Genomic DNA, 13,220 nt, shown 5'->3' with positions numbered 1-13,220 from the left:
TGACGCTAGTCCTTTGAAGAGTTCTCCCCATGTTATGTTTGTGTGTGTCAGGTTACTATGGCAACAACTGTACTGATGCATGCACTTTGAACCCCTGCGAGCACCAATCAGTTTGCAGCATGAAGCCAAACTCTGCACATGGCTATGTGTGCAACTGTCACAGTAATTACTTCGGCCGGTACTGCGAGAAAAAGTGAGAGAAATCATTTAATCATTATTTAAATTATTAGGTAATTATTAAAACGTATTCTTTTTTTTAGTTTATATTCGAAGAGTATAAAAATAATTAAACATCAGTTATTTACTGCGTGTGCACGTGTGCGCGTGTACTTCATGGGGGTGTGTGTTTGTGCAATCAATCAGGACTGACCTGCCATGCCCACGGGGTTGGTGGGGTCATAAGACGTGTGGCCCCTGCAACTGTCTCACTGATAAAGGCTTTGATTCAGACTGCAACAAGACCAGCGGAGAATGTCGCTGCAAGGTAACGCACACACACGAACACACAAAACCCAATGTTGAGCTGTTCTATAAGATGATGTCATTTAGGTCAGACTTGCTCAGTTAATGAACAGAGCCATTGCAAAGGACTTCAACCCCAGTAAAAAAGTCACCAAAGTTATCTGAATAACAAATTAAATATTTTGTGTTGTCATATTTTGTTGCTTGAAATGAATTCATATCATGTGATACCGACACAAACAAACATTGCAAAAGACACAAGTGTCACTGTTGGGGTTGGTGGTCATAGATGACAGTCTGTAATCTTATGTGTCAGTCATATGGCCAGTGGAGTGTAACTTGGTTGGATGTTGGTTTGATTTGGGATGGAACTGATTTCTTATCCTTTATGTTCCAGATGTTTAATCTGAATTTTTAGATTTTTGAGATCTGAATAAAAAAAAATAAATAAAAATCAGTGCTAAAAATTCAAAGACTTTTACATTTCAAAATCTGTTGAGACAGATTTGCTTCCAAACTAACCGAAAAATGCTGTTTGCATAAGTATTCAACCTTTGTGCTGTGGGAGCTCGAAGTTTACACAGGTGAAAGATGTTGCCTTAACAAGGCCAGTGTTGGCTTACTGTCGACCATTACCTGTGAATCATTAGACGCTGGAAAAGTTCACCTTTTCCGGATTAATGTGTTCTAATGAACTACTGGTGCACTGCACAGCATGCGGCCCTCTGTGAGCACAGGATGCTTAGCAACCAGTAGGAGCTAAGCCGCCCTGTGGGGTGCGTGTGTGAGGGTGTGTGCGCGCTTGTGTATGTGTGTCCACACACTCGGCCTCCTGTAGTTTTTGCTCAGTAGTGGTGTAAATTGACATTTCATGTTTGCTCTGTAGAAGGCTGTCAGGTGGCATAGCACTCTGTGAGTTTTATCCAGTATATTAGGAAGCCAGTATGGCTTCCTGTACGTCTGTTTTTATAACCTTTGTCTCTTTGTGTACATGTGTATGTGCTTTTGGGGGTTGTTTGTGTGTGCGCGTGTGTGTGTAGGATAACCATTACAGGCCATTGGGCAGTCAGGTGTGTTTGCTGTGTGACTGTTATTCCGTGGGTTCTTTCTCTCGGGCATGTGACCGTGAGAGTGGACAGTGTCAGTGTAAGCCTGGGGTCATAGGTCAGCAGTGCGACCGCTGTGATAACCCCTTTGCTGAGGTCTCGCCAAACGGCTGTGAAGGTAAGAGGTCACCACAGAAACATTCGTCAGTTTACTGAACAAGCCTGGGTTTGATGATTTGGTTAATTCTGCGTTGTTGCTAAACATTTACGTTTTACATTTACATTTTACTCTTAACCAGAGCGAATTACAAAAGTGCTTTGTCATTTACTCATAGAATACATCCTAGTACAGTACAGTAGGTTAGAGTCAAATATACCAATGAACTAGAATACTGTAGAATATAGGGATCAGTGCTGATACCTAGGAGTATAAAATTAAAAATGCATAAATACATCTATCTTAAACAATAAGTCCAATAAATAATAAGTGCTAGAGTTTGCTAAACTGTTCATTAACTGGAAATAAACCTTTCATTAATGAAACCATTGCTGCTCTAACCTCTATTCTTTCTCCATTAATCTCTATCTATCTATTCTCTCCCCCAACACACACACACTCTCACACTCACACTTCAGTGATCTATGACAGCTGTCCCCAGGCGATTGAGGCAGGGATCTGGTGGCCCAGGACCAAGTTTGGGCTCCCAGCAGCGGTGCCGTGCCCTAAAGGCTCTGTGGGTAAGCGCGTCCACGGCCGCTTCTCACCCCAGCGTGCTCAGAATTATTCACTCATGTCAGCTTGACACATATTTCATTTTCAATCCATGAAAGTGATGTTCTATGTCTTGTGTCTGTCCATGTAGTTTTTTGGTTTTTTTTCGATTATATAACTGAATTTATAACGTTCGCTGATCTCAGTAATGTGAATGTCTGTTTAGCTGGGCAGAAATCTCTCTCTCACACACACATGCGCGCGTGTACATGCTAGTGCTAAGCTGTGGCGGGTTTAAATATGGGCGCCCTGGGCAGTTCCCAAGGTGATGCAGGGTCGTGACAGCTGTATGTCAGGTTGTCACCATGTGGGTCAGAGGTTCAGCAAGGTGCCAGATAAGCTTAGGTTTAGATGATCGCCCCTTGTTTGTATTAGAAACGATGCGATAATGATATTATTGATGACCTCTCCCCCTCCCCCAGGCACGGCGATCAGACACTGTGATGAACATAAGGGATGGCTGCCCCCGAATCTCTTTAACTGCACCTCTCTCACCTTCTCTAAGCTCAAACCACTGGTGAGCACGCGCACACACGTGTGTATGTCCTACACCTTCTGATTGGCTCTCTGCCACCCCTCCCGAACCCTGGACTTTAGTGTATGGCTGAGGTATGTTTGGTATTTTGGAGCGAGATAATGAGATATTATTCACAGTAATGTGAACAACATTCATATGCAAATAGTAAATGAGTAGCAGAAGCCATACCACAGGTTATACCAATACCATATAGTACAAGATTAATATACTAAACTTTTATTACCCAAGACTATCAGACTATCATTTTTAACTTATTTAATTTTTGTGTCATATTTCCATTTATTTCAATACTATTATTCCTTTTCTATGCACAGTGCTATTCAGTGTGACTTAAAGTAGCATGGTTCCCTTTTGAGTCTGGTCCCCCCCAGACGTTTCTTCCTTAGGCCTGAAGGAGGCACTGTCCGCTCTGGCTTGCATGTTCAGAAGTGCTAAATAAATACATTAGAATTTAATGTAATGGCATTTGTCCAGCGACTCAGACACTTGGTGCTTCCTCTGTTTAGTTACTGTTTTGGTCATCATGCAAATTCCCTCCGGCTGGCTGGCTTGTGCGGCTGTCATACAGTCGCTACCAGTGATGGAGAGCAGAGGGTGGATGAGGGTGCACCATCTTTTCAAACTGCTTCCCACACTGCCACACAGGACAACTGAATGCATGTGCCAGGACACACCACCATGATTCCCAGGTGTCGCTCCGATTGACAGGATTGAGTAATGCCTCTCTCTCTCTCTCTCTCTTTCGCCCACCAGTCAGAGCAGGTGGCTCATAACTGGTCTGTGCTGGACTCCAGTAAGGTGCAGCAGACTGCAGGGATGCTGTATAACGCTACACTGCACACACACTCGTACTACGGCAGTGACGTGCGCATCGCCTACCACCTCACACAGGCTCTGTTACAGCATGAGAGCAGCCAGCAGGGCTTCAGCTTAGCCGCTACTCAGGACGTCCACTTCAACGAGGTACACGGCCACACACACAGACATGCATGCGCGCACATATACACACCTGCAGCAGGGCTTCATCCTAGCCGCTACTCAGGACGTCCACTTAAAAACATACACGTTATAAATACACACATGTGCGCACACACGCGCGCACATGAGCCAGCCTGTGTAACAGATGATGACCATTTTATTCCTTTCTATTCTTGTGCCTTTTCTAAACACAACTAAACCCCCCCCGACTTGAGCTATTTTACCTAAATGACCTTTTCCTAAAGAGGGAATAAAACGTTCCCTCTGTTCTGGATGTTCTCAAAGCTTCTGGATCGTTCTGGACTGTACCACTAAGCAGTGGAAGGGGGAATTGTTCTGTTCTTGAAACAAACGCGTGGCAGGCATGAGATGCACTACACACCATGTAGTGAATATCAGTACATCAGAAGGGATTACTTCTCTCTCTCTCTCTGACTCACATAACCTCTGTTGCGTTTTGTATGAGTTGGAGGTTGATGTGTATGGCATGGTTTATATTGAGGATGCTGATGCACCATAAAGCTCAAAGACATAACTACAGATGAGATGGTTGGTGTGCCAGTTTGGAGAGAAGTAACAGGAAAGGCTCATTTAAGCATGTGTCTGCCAGACCGTCCACATAGCTCTATGTTCACCTTTTGTACCCCTGTTCCTGGTGACTGAGTACTTTGAAGCCAGAACTTGGGTGGCACTGTGGAGCAAAGCTGCTCACTAAGGTTTCCCTCACACAGTAAGCCAGGAAAAAATTAAACAGAATCAACACACTGATGTCAAACATTTTAGAGCTCATTAGAAGGCAATTGTTGTTGGTCAATGAATAAAAGGATCTGACAGACGGCCATGGTATGTACGTCCTTTAAACACTACACGGAGGCAGCAGGGTGAATTTAGCATGCTCATTCAACAAATGTGCAACATTGACGAGGAGAATCAGTTTTAGATTCTTCTAATAGAATGCCGGTCATGATTTATTACATTTTGTTGGCCCCTACTAGAAACATGGAAGTCACAGTGCTCCAGTGGATTTGACAGAAAATGTTGGCTGTAACTTTAACCTTCTAGGGGATCCCAGCAAAGTATTGGTGCCAGTTAGAAGTTAGGATGTTCCATGGCATGCAAAGTAACATCAAAGACGTGCAAGGCTATAGGGCATACAATTCAATTCAATTCTGCAATTCATGAAGGACCCAAACAGAGCAGGGCAATAGAAGGAAAGAAATTGCAAATTAATTTTGGAGAATGTGTAATTTTCCCAATTGTCTTGGCAGTATTGATGGAAGGCACATTCTGATCAACACACCTCAAGGATCAGGAAGTGACTACCATAATTAAAAGGGCACTTTTTATATTGTACTTTTGGCAGCCCACTGGCATTTGGAAACACTTGGTCTGTCTCTTCTGACAGTGTGGACAGGTTTTATGATGGGGCTGCAATGTGAGTCAAAGACATTGAGGGCCATCAGTTGAACTGTGTCCTGAGTCCATTGGGCCATCATGTTCTTCCTGAGGTTCCTTCAAGACAGAAATAACTAGACTAAGGACAATTACCTCACGTGAATAGAGCCATACTCACATAATCATTTTCGATCACACGATCCCTCCCCATATACACAAAGGCACACACAAAATCTTTTAAAAAGCCCACCAACTTTCCCGCCTTACTGATTGAGTAGCTTTGCCCTAGAGCATCACCCCAGCTCTGATGGTCCAGCATCTGCAGTAGGTATAAACAAGCTTTATCTCCTTGCCCTCATGCAACATTTATGCCAGTGTGAGTATCAAATGGCCCGTAATGTCTCCCCTCCACCCTGGTCCACCTGCACATGGAATACACATTATTGATACACATCTCTGGTGCAGAGGGTCAATACAGTGTTACCATAGTGCCCAGTGGTTTATGGGTGTTGTCAGTGAAGATCAGGGCAGAGCTGTCAAGGAGTTGTCATATGACTTTGGCACTATACAATTGTGTGTGTGTGTGTGTGTGTGTGTGTGTGTGTGTAGCACCTGATGCGTGTCACCAGTGAGATCCTGTCTGCTGAAGTGCGTTCTCACTGGGAGCTGATCCAGCAGGTGGAGGGAGGAACAGCCTCTCTGCTCCACCACCTAGAGGAGTACACACACACGCTCGCCCAGAACATGAGGAAGACCTACCTCAACCCTTTCACCATCGTCACACCCAACATAGGTGAGAGAACACACACACACACTCTCTCCCAGCACAGCGTGATGGCTGATGGATGCGTGTGTGTTTATGCAGTCATCTCCATAGATCGCTTGGATAAGATGAACTTTGCGGGCGCCAAACTTCCCCGCTACCAGTCACTGCGTGGACCCCGCCCCCTCGACCTCGAGACAGCCGTCACTCTACCTGACTCTGTCTTCATCCCCGCTGCTGAGGTCAGAGGGCATCGACAGCATGTTGAGCTAATCCCGGAGGTTGGTAGGAACCAGTCTGTCAGTCGGAAGAGGCGGCACCCTGATGAGCGTAAGCAGAACGCCATTGCCAGCGTCATCATCTTCCACAGCCTAGCCACACTGCTCCCTCCGAGATACGACACAGACAAGCGGAGCCTCAGGTAGACGCGCGCACACACACACACACACACACACACACACACACACACACCAATACAGCCTAGCCACACTGCTCCCTCCGAGATACAACATGGACAGGCAGAGCATCAGGTACACACGCACACTCTCTCTCACTCTCTCTCTCTCTAAACGTTTATGACTTTACTGGCAGAGCGATGATGTTGGAGGTGTGGAGACGTGTCTGCTGATGTCAAGGGCCTCCTCATCCTCTGTATCTCCATTGTCATGCTGGACTCATGTCAAGTGTGTGTGTCTGCGTATGCATGCACGTGTTTGTGTAGGGTTCCTAAGCGACCGGTCATCAACACCCCAGTGGTCAGCATTACGGTGCATGACAATGAGGAGCTGGTGCAGCACGCGCTGGATAAACCAATCACAGTGCAGTTCCGCCTCGTCACCACTGAGGAGCGCTCTAAACCCATCTGTGTGTTCTGGAACCATTCTATTGTGTAAGTGTACACACACACACACACACACACACACACACACACACACACACAAAAACACACAACTTCTCTGTTGCCCTTAATGGACATACTCTTGCAGGATGGGTTTCTGACACATGCACCCCATTTGGACAAGACTAGGACTTCTAGAAATTGCTTATTTATTAATTGCTTATTTTTTCATTTTAATATTTTAATTATTTTAGTGACTGTTGTTGGCCAGAGGAGGATGGGCCCTCTTGGTTCCTCTCCAGGTTTCTTTCTCATGCTCTGGGGAGTTTTTCCTTGCCATAGTCACCTTCGCTTGTTCACTGGGGGCTTGGACTTGGACATTTGTAAAGCTGCTTTGTGACGTGTTGTAAAAAGCACTGTGTAAATAAAATGCATTTTGATTTCAGACGCACACGCATGCACGCAATGAAGCCCCCACCAGGTACATGTAGGAATTCAGCTTAGTTAGTCAGCTTAGTGCAGCTTTACAAGAATTCAAGTTCAGATGTGTCATTGTATTAGTGACGGTGATGACAGCAGGAGAAACCCCCAGTGTAGCAACATTTTAATATGACAGTAGTAGCACTGACCAGAGACACATACAGAGGAAAGGTAGCTAAGTCTCCAACACACAAAGCCTCACCATACCGTGAAGAACCACTCACTGTGTCCAACAGAGCACTTTAGATATGAGAACATGGTTCAATATCACAAGGCAGTAAAACATCAAACATTCCAGCATGGTGTGAAGCGCAGTTCCTTTTATTTTTTTTATATATATATGATATTGTTAATGGATTCAGATAAAAACATTGCCATAGGATAAAAGACATTTGAACAGCTGTGCATTCATTTTGTATCTGTGCGTGTTTGTGTGAGAGAGATGGAGAGAGAGATGGCTTTTGGTTGTGTGCGTCCTTGCATGATTTGAAAAGGCCTTTTAATGATGATGATGATGATGATGATTGTAGAGTGGGCGGGGCTGGAGCATGGTCCTCCAAGGGCTGTGAAGTCGTGTTTAGAAACAGCACACACATCAGTTGCCAGTGTTACCATATGACCTGCTTCGCTGTTCTCATGGACATCTCGCACAGAGAGGTGAGTCTCCACACACACACCCCACACACACACACACACACACACACACACACACACACACACACAGGTTCAGTGTTGTCACATTTGTGTTCACTCTTGGACTCATTTGTAGGCACATGCACATCTATTCACACATCATACAACCACATGAATGAATATTGTCTGTTGTCCCGCATGCATACACAAACACGTACACACACCGACATGTAGAATACGCTGCTCAGTGTGTGTGGGCAGGGGCAGTACAAGTAAGTGAACTGTGTGTGTATCTGCTCTCTCAGAACGGAGAGATCTTGCCAATAAAACTGGTCACCTGGAGTACAGTCGGAGTGACACTGGCCTTCATCCTCCTCACCATGGTCTTCCTCACATGTCTGAGAGCCATGCACAGCAACAAGATCAGCATCGTCAACAACAGTGCCTTCACACTCTTCATCGCCGAGCTCCTCTTCATCTTCGGTATCAACCAGACAGAGAACCCGGTACGCCATCATCTCTCCTCTCTCTCTGTCTCTCCTTTCTCTCTAGGGTTAGGCTTGTTTGTACACTCCTGAACTGATGAGCTGGATCAGGAGTGTGAACCTCTGAAGTATAGTGCAGCTGAGTGAGAACTTTAAAAAATGTTTATATCTCTCTCTGTCTCTCTCTGCAGTTTGTGTGTACGATCATAGCCATCCTGCTGCACTTCTTCTACATGTGTGTCTTCTCCTGGCTCTTCCTGGAGAGCCTGCACGTGTACCGCATGCTGAGTGAGCTGCGTGACATCAACTCCGGCGCCATGCGGTTCTACTACCTCATTGGCTGGGGAGTACCAGCCATCATCACAGGTGGGGGTTACACGTGCACGCTCATGCACACACAGCTCAAATTACAGTCGCGTCCTGCCGTTGCATCGTTGCTGATGTTGTCGTCATGTCGTTTGTTGACGTCATGGGTTATCACTTTTTGTGCGGTTTAGGACTGGCAGTAGGGCTGGATCCTGAGGGGTATGGCAACCCTGATTTCTGCTGGCTCTCTCTGTATGACACGCTCATCTGGAGCCTGGCCGGACCAATCGCCCTCGTGGTGGCTGTGAGTGCTACCTCACTTCCTTTCATATCACCTCATAGTACCTCACTTTCTCTAACACTTTAGTGATCCTGCATGGGTAATGTAGGTATAGCAGCAGCAGTAGGCCAAGAAAAATCAAATATATGAACAGAATAAATAAGTCTAAAGAGAAGAATACGTTAAGTAGAAATAACTGTAGACAAACACTCAAAATGATTCCAGTGGCTTGCTTTGGAAAATCCCAGGGATTCCAGTACCTATATACAGTGAAATATATACAGATACAAGATTAAGGATGTACTGATTGCAGAGACAGTTGTATCAAGGTTGTACATATGTTCTCAAAATATCCTATAAAAATATGCTGATGTACTGAAATACACAAACTCCTCAGCGTGCTGTGTAGCTGTGGTGATGTACAGTCAGTTAGACATGAGACAAATATAGCAGTGATAATAACAGTACATTCCGTCTGCGCGTGTGTATGTGGTTGTGTTCATTCTCAGATGAATCTGTTCCTGTACATACTGGCCTCCAGAGCCTCCTGCTCTCTGAGATCTCGCAGTTACGAGAAGAAAGAACCACCAGTGTGAGTTACACAACCTGCATATTTCTCTCTCACTCACACACACACACACACACAAAGCTGATGACCTCTGTCCCAAACGTTCAGTTTCTCTGGAAACTCTGTGTACTTTACTACTATTTTGAATGTCTCTACATCTCTTACTACAGTTACTCACCTAGAATGTTCTTTGGGTATACACTCAGTCCACACTCACGGAAAACTCTAACAGTCATGACGTGTGTTTGTGCACGTGTACGCGTAGGTACGACTTGCGGACGGCGTGCGGTGTGTTGCTCTTGGTAACGGTGACGTGTCTGTTAGCTCTGCTGTCTGTAAACAGTGACGTGATCTATTTCCACTACCTGTTTGCTGCCTTCAACTGCCTGCAGGTATCTGCCCTGCCACCTGTTCATCATTTCTGACTTCTGGTCATTACTCTCACTCATGCTCACTCTGATCATTTATTCAGTGATTTACAATTGACATTAGCTTTTAAAAAAGCTTTTAAAATAGCTTATTTACAGCCTTATAAATTATTTTTATTCTAACACACACCTGCATAATGTCTGTGTGTGTGTTTGTTTATTTGTTTATTTGTTTCCAGGGTCCCTGTATCTTCCTTTTTCGTATTGTGTTGAATAAAGAAGCTTGGAGTGCCATGCGCTACTGCTGCAGCAAAAAACGCCCGGAACACCCCATCAAATCTAAACCTGTTAGTAACACTCACACTCTCACACACACTCACACACACACACATACACACTCACACATACACATGCAACATTCTTTAATTTTATGGCATCTTTAATGCTAAATGAAGCTCCTCACATGCACAAAATTAATAAAAAATCTCAAAAGGTATGAGTTGTATAAATGATTCATCATTCCTGATTCAGTTAAATCAGCTGCTTATCAAGACGTTTGTGAGCAACATGCATTTTAAATCTTTGTCACAATCTGGCACTGGTCTTTAACATCCCAATGCACACTACAGTAGTCCAGTCTATAAAGAGTGAGTGTGTGTGAGTGAGTGTGTGTGTGTTTCTACCTGAGGCTCCTCCTGTTCGTGCGCGTGTGTTTGTGTGTGCGCATGTGTTGCAAATATACTTTCATCAGTTTCTTCTGGATTTCAGATTATACATAGATTTCAGAAAACCAATATGAACTTAATGTAAATTTACAAAGTCAATGTTTTTTCAGTAGATCTTAATTTTAAAAACTGAAAAATACTGAACACATAAGTCCTCACCCCTTCGAGCTAGTACTTGCTACAATCACTTTTTGCCGCAGTAACAGCTTTAAGTCTGCTCTGCGCACTGTGTGGGACTGGTGTTCACCCGTTCTTCCTGCTAGATTTGCTCCAGGCTGCTCAGGTTGGATGATGCTTGTGAACAGCAAACGGTGGCAGAGATTCTTGACTGGACCGAGATCTGGATTTTAAATTTGGCCATTTCGTAGTTGAACCACTCCTGTGTTGCTTTGGCCTTGTGTTGGGGAGAACTGAAAGGATCCTTTGAATGGTGAAGTTCCTCCACAGCTTTTTTTGAAGCAGGTTTTCCTGCACTGTACTTTGCACCATCCACCCATCCTTCGATTATAACAAGATGCCCCGTCCCTGCTGAAAAGCATCTCCACACCACCACACCACCACCACCACCTGTTCACTTCATTGCTGGTGGTGTTTCTGGGCAGTGTTAGGTTTGTGCCACATATAGTATTTTACATTTTGGCCAGAAGTCTCCATTTCTCTGTCATCTGGTCATAAAACCTAATCCCACATTTTCGCTGAATCTTTGTAGCAAACTCTGGATGTGCTTTGATGGGGCGATTCATCACTACCTCATTTGTAATCCAAACATGTCTGATTCCTTTCAAGGGGGATGAATACTTTTGCAAAGCGCTGCATCTAACATTCTCTATCCACTTTCTCCACAGTCGTTCACGTGCAGCGGTAGTTATGGTGATGAGGGTCTGTACCATCTTCCCTATGCTGAGTCCAGCATCTCCCTAAACGGCACACTGCATAGTGGGAAAAGCCAACAGAGCTACATGCCTTTCGTGCTCAGGTATGTCCACACATATATGCACATAAATACATGCACACATGTGCATGCATTGGTGGCTCAGTGGGTAAGGTATTAGACTAGTAATCAGAAGGTTGCCAGTTCAAGCCCCACCACCACCAGGCTGCCACTGTTGTGTCTCTGAGCAAGACCCTTAACCCTCAGTTGCTCAAGTTGTACTCAGTGATGATTGTAAGTCACTTTGGATAAAAGCATCACCTAAATGCCATAATTGTTGGCGTGCATGCACACACATTTTCTTACTGTCATTTATGCAAATATGACACGCATGTTCTCTACACAGTGACATTTGGAGGTTGTGAAATTTCATGTTTATGATTTGAAGTGTTTGGTTGTTTTATATTTATTGAGTTTAAGAGCAACACGGTTTGAGCAGTTTTGTTTTGTGTGCTGATGTTGTTTTTCAGAGAAGATGAAGGTTTGAATAACAGTCTCATTGCTCTGAATGACCCCAGCTTCCATGAAGCTGAACTTCACCCTGATGGTGAGAGTGACTCCTCAAACACCACTCACACAGCAGTTAGTGTGCACCATCATCTGAGTAACGTGTGTGTGTGTGTGTGTAGGTCACGACTCTGATTCGGACAGTGACCTGTCCGAGCTGGAGGATGATCAGAGTGGTTCGTATGCATCCACGCATTCATCGGACAGTGAGGATGAGGAGGAACAGTACCCACAGGAAGAATGCTGGGAGAACCTAGCAGCAAACACAGCCATGAAAGCCCAGGGTGAGAGCACGCACGCGCACACACAGGCACGTGCACACACACACAGGCGCGCACACACAGGCACGCACGCACACGCATATGCACAAACAAATCTTGACAAGCTTACACACATCACTCACACGCCTGCACGATGTCGAATATGACTAACAATACGTTTTCATAATGAGATTTGTCTTGTTTTTCTGTTGCCACGCACAGACTCAAGTGGGAGTGCCCCCTACTGGCCGCACGAATTTGAGTCAGGTGATGGTGAAGGGGCAGTAGGGAGCAGGGCAGAACCTGGCGGGGAAAGAGCAGACAACTGTGGGAAAGAGATCACACTACTGCTACTACCCAGCCCACACAACCCACACACACACCCACATAAAGGTGAGACTCACACACACTTTACTGAACACAAATGGAACACAAATTATGTGCGCTTTAAAAACAGTGAAGCTGCCAAACCTAATCTGCTTTCTCACACATAGGCATTCTGAAGAAGAAGCCGCTCTCACCGATTGCTGAGAGAAATGGAATCAATCGTATCCACAAGCAGCTTCCTGCCAATACCCAAGGACCCGCCTCTTCCAGAGGCTCCTCCTCCAGTGAGAACCAAGGGGGTGGAGTCAGACAGGACCAGATCAATGGCCTGGCCATGACTATAAAGGCAGGAACAGTGGACGATGACTCATCAGGATCTGAGTGAGTCTTAGCACTGTACACTTTTGATAGTGTAAACCATGTCTGCTTGCTTCTTGAGGATCTTACCTGTTGTCGCCCCCTGAGGCTCCCCCCTGTGGCCACTGTGTGAACTGCATCTCTGTCCTGGATGTGCTTCGTGGTGTGTTATGACTAAATTATCAAAGCACTCCATTATAG

General features: G+C 45.1%; 1 protein-coding gene across 2 annotated transcripts in view; it reads left to right on the top strand.

Annotated features, from left to right (window-relative positions):
• The window catches only part of celsr2 (cadherin, EGF LAG seven-pass G-type receptor 2), a 52,218-nt gene that overhangs the window by 36,153 nt on the left and 2,845 nt on the right, over nucleotides 1-13,220 (top strand). For both annotated transcript variants that reach the window (XM_035520544.1, XM_035520543.1), the window contains exons 13-33: nucleotides 52-193; nucleotides 364-484; nucleotides 1,503-1,686; nucleotides 2,145-2,246; nucleotides 2,703-2,797; nucleotides 3,572-3,781; nucleotides 5,801-5,984; nucleotides 6,057-6,375; nucleotides 6,676-6,843; nucleotides 7,803-7,929; nucleotides 8,211-8,411; nucleotides 8,582-8,756; nucleotides 8,888-9,000; nucleotides 9,486-9,568; nucleotides 9,810-9,936; nucleotides 10,152-10,259; nucleotides 11,483-11,613; nucleotides 12,039-12,115; nucleotides 12,198-12,359; nucleotides 12,558-12,728; nucleotides 12,830-13,043. In XM_035520544.1, coding sequence (XP_035376437.1) covers nucleotides 52-193; nucleotides 364-484; nucleotides 1,503-1,686; nucleotides 2,145-2,246; nucleotides 2,703-2,797; nucleotides 3,572-3,781; nucleotides 5,801-5,984; nucleotides 6,057-6,375; nucleotides 6,676-6,843; nucleotides 7,803-7,929; nucleotides 8,211-8,411; nucleotides 8,582-8,756; nucleotides 8,888-9,000; nucleotides 9,486-9,568; nucleotides 9,810-9,936; nucleotides 10,152-10,259; nucleotides 11,483-11,613; nucleotides 12,039-12,115; nucleotides 12,198-12,359; nucleotides 12,558-12,728; nucleotides 12,830-13,043 — 3,214 coding nt within the window. The remainder of the gene's footprint in view (nucleotides 1-51; nucleotides 194-363; nucleotides 485-1,502; nucleotides 1,687-2,144; nucleotides 2,247-2,702; nucleotides 2,798-3,571; nucleotides 3,782-5,800; nucleotides 5,985-6,056; nucleotides 6,376-6,675; nucleotides 6,844-7,802; nucleotides 7,930-8,210; nucleotides 8,412-8,581; nucleotides 8,757-8,887; nucleotides 9,001-9,485; nucleotides 9,569-9,809; nucleotides 9,937-10,151; nucleotides 10,260-11,482; nucleotides 11,614-12,038; nucleotides 12,116-12,197; nucleotides 12,360-12,557; nucleotides 12,729-12,829; nucleotides 13,044-13,220) is intronic.

The sequence above is a fragment of the Electrophorus electricus genome, chromosome 20, assembly GCF_013358815.1.
Source record: "Electrophorus electricus isolate fEleEle1 chromosome 20, fEleEle1.pri, whole genome shotgun sequence".
Taxonomy (NCBI): Eukaryota; Metazoa; Chordata; class Actinopteri; order Gymnotiformes; family Gymnotidae; genus Electrophorus; species Electrophorus electricus.
Note: the sequence above shows the minus strand (reverse complement) of the source record. Positions and strands in the feature narration are given on the sequence as shown.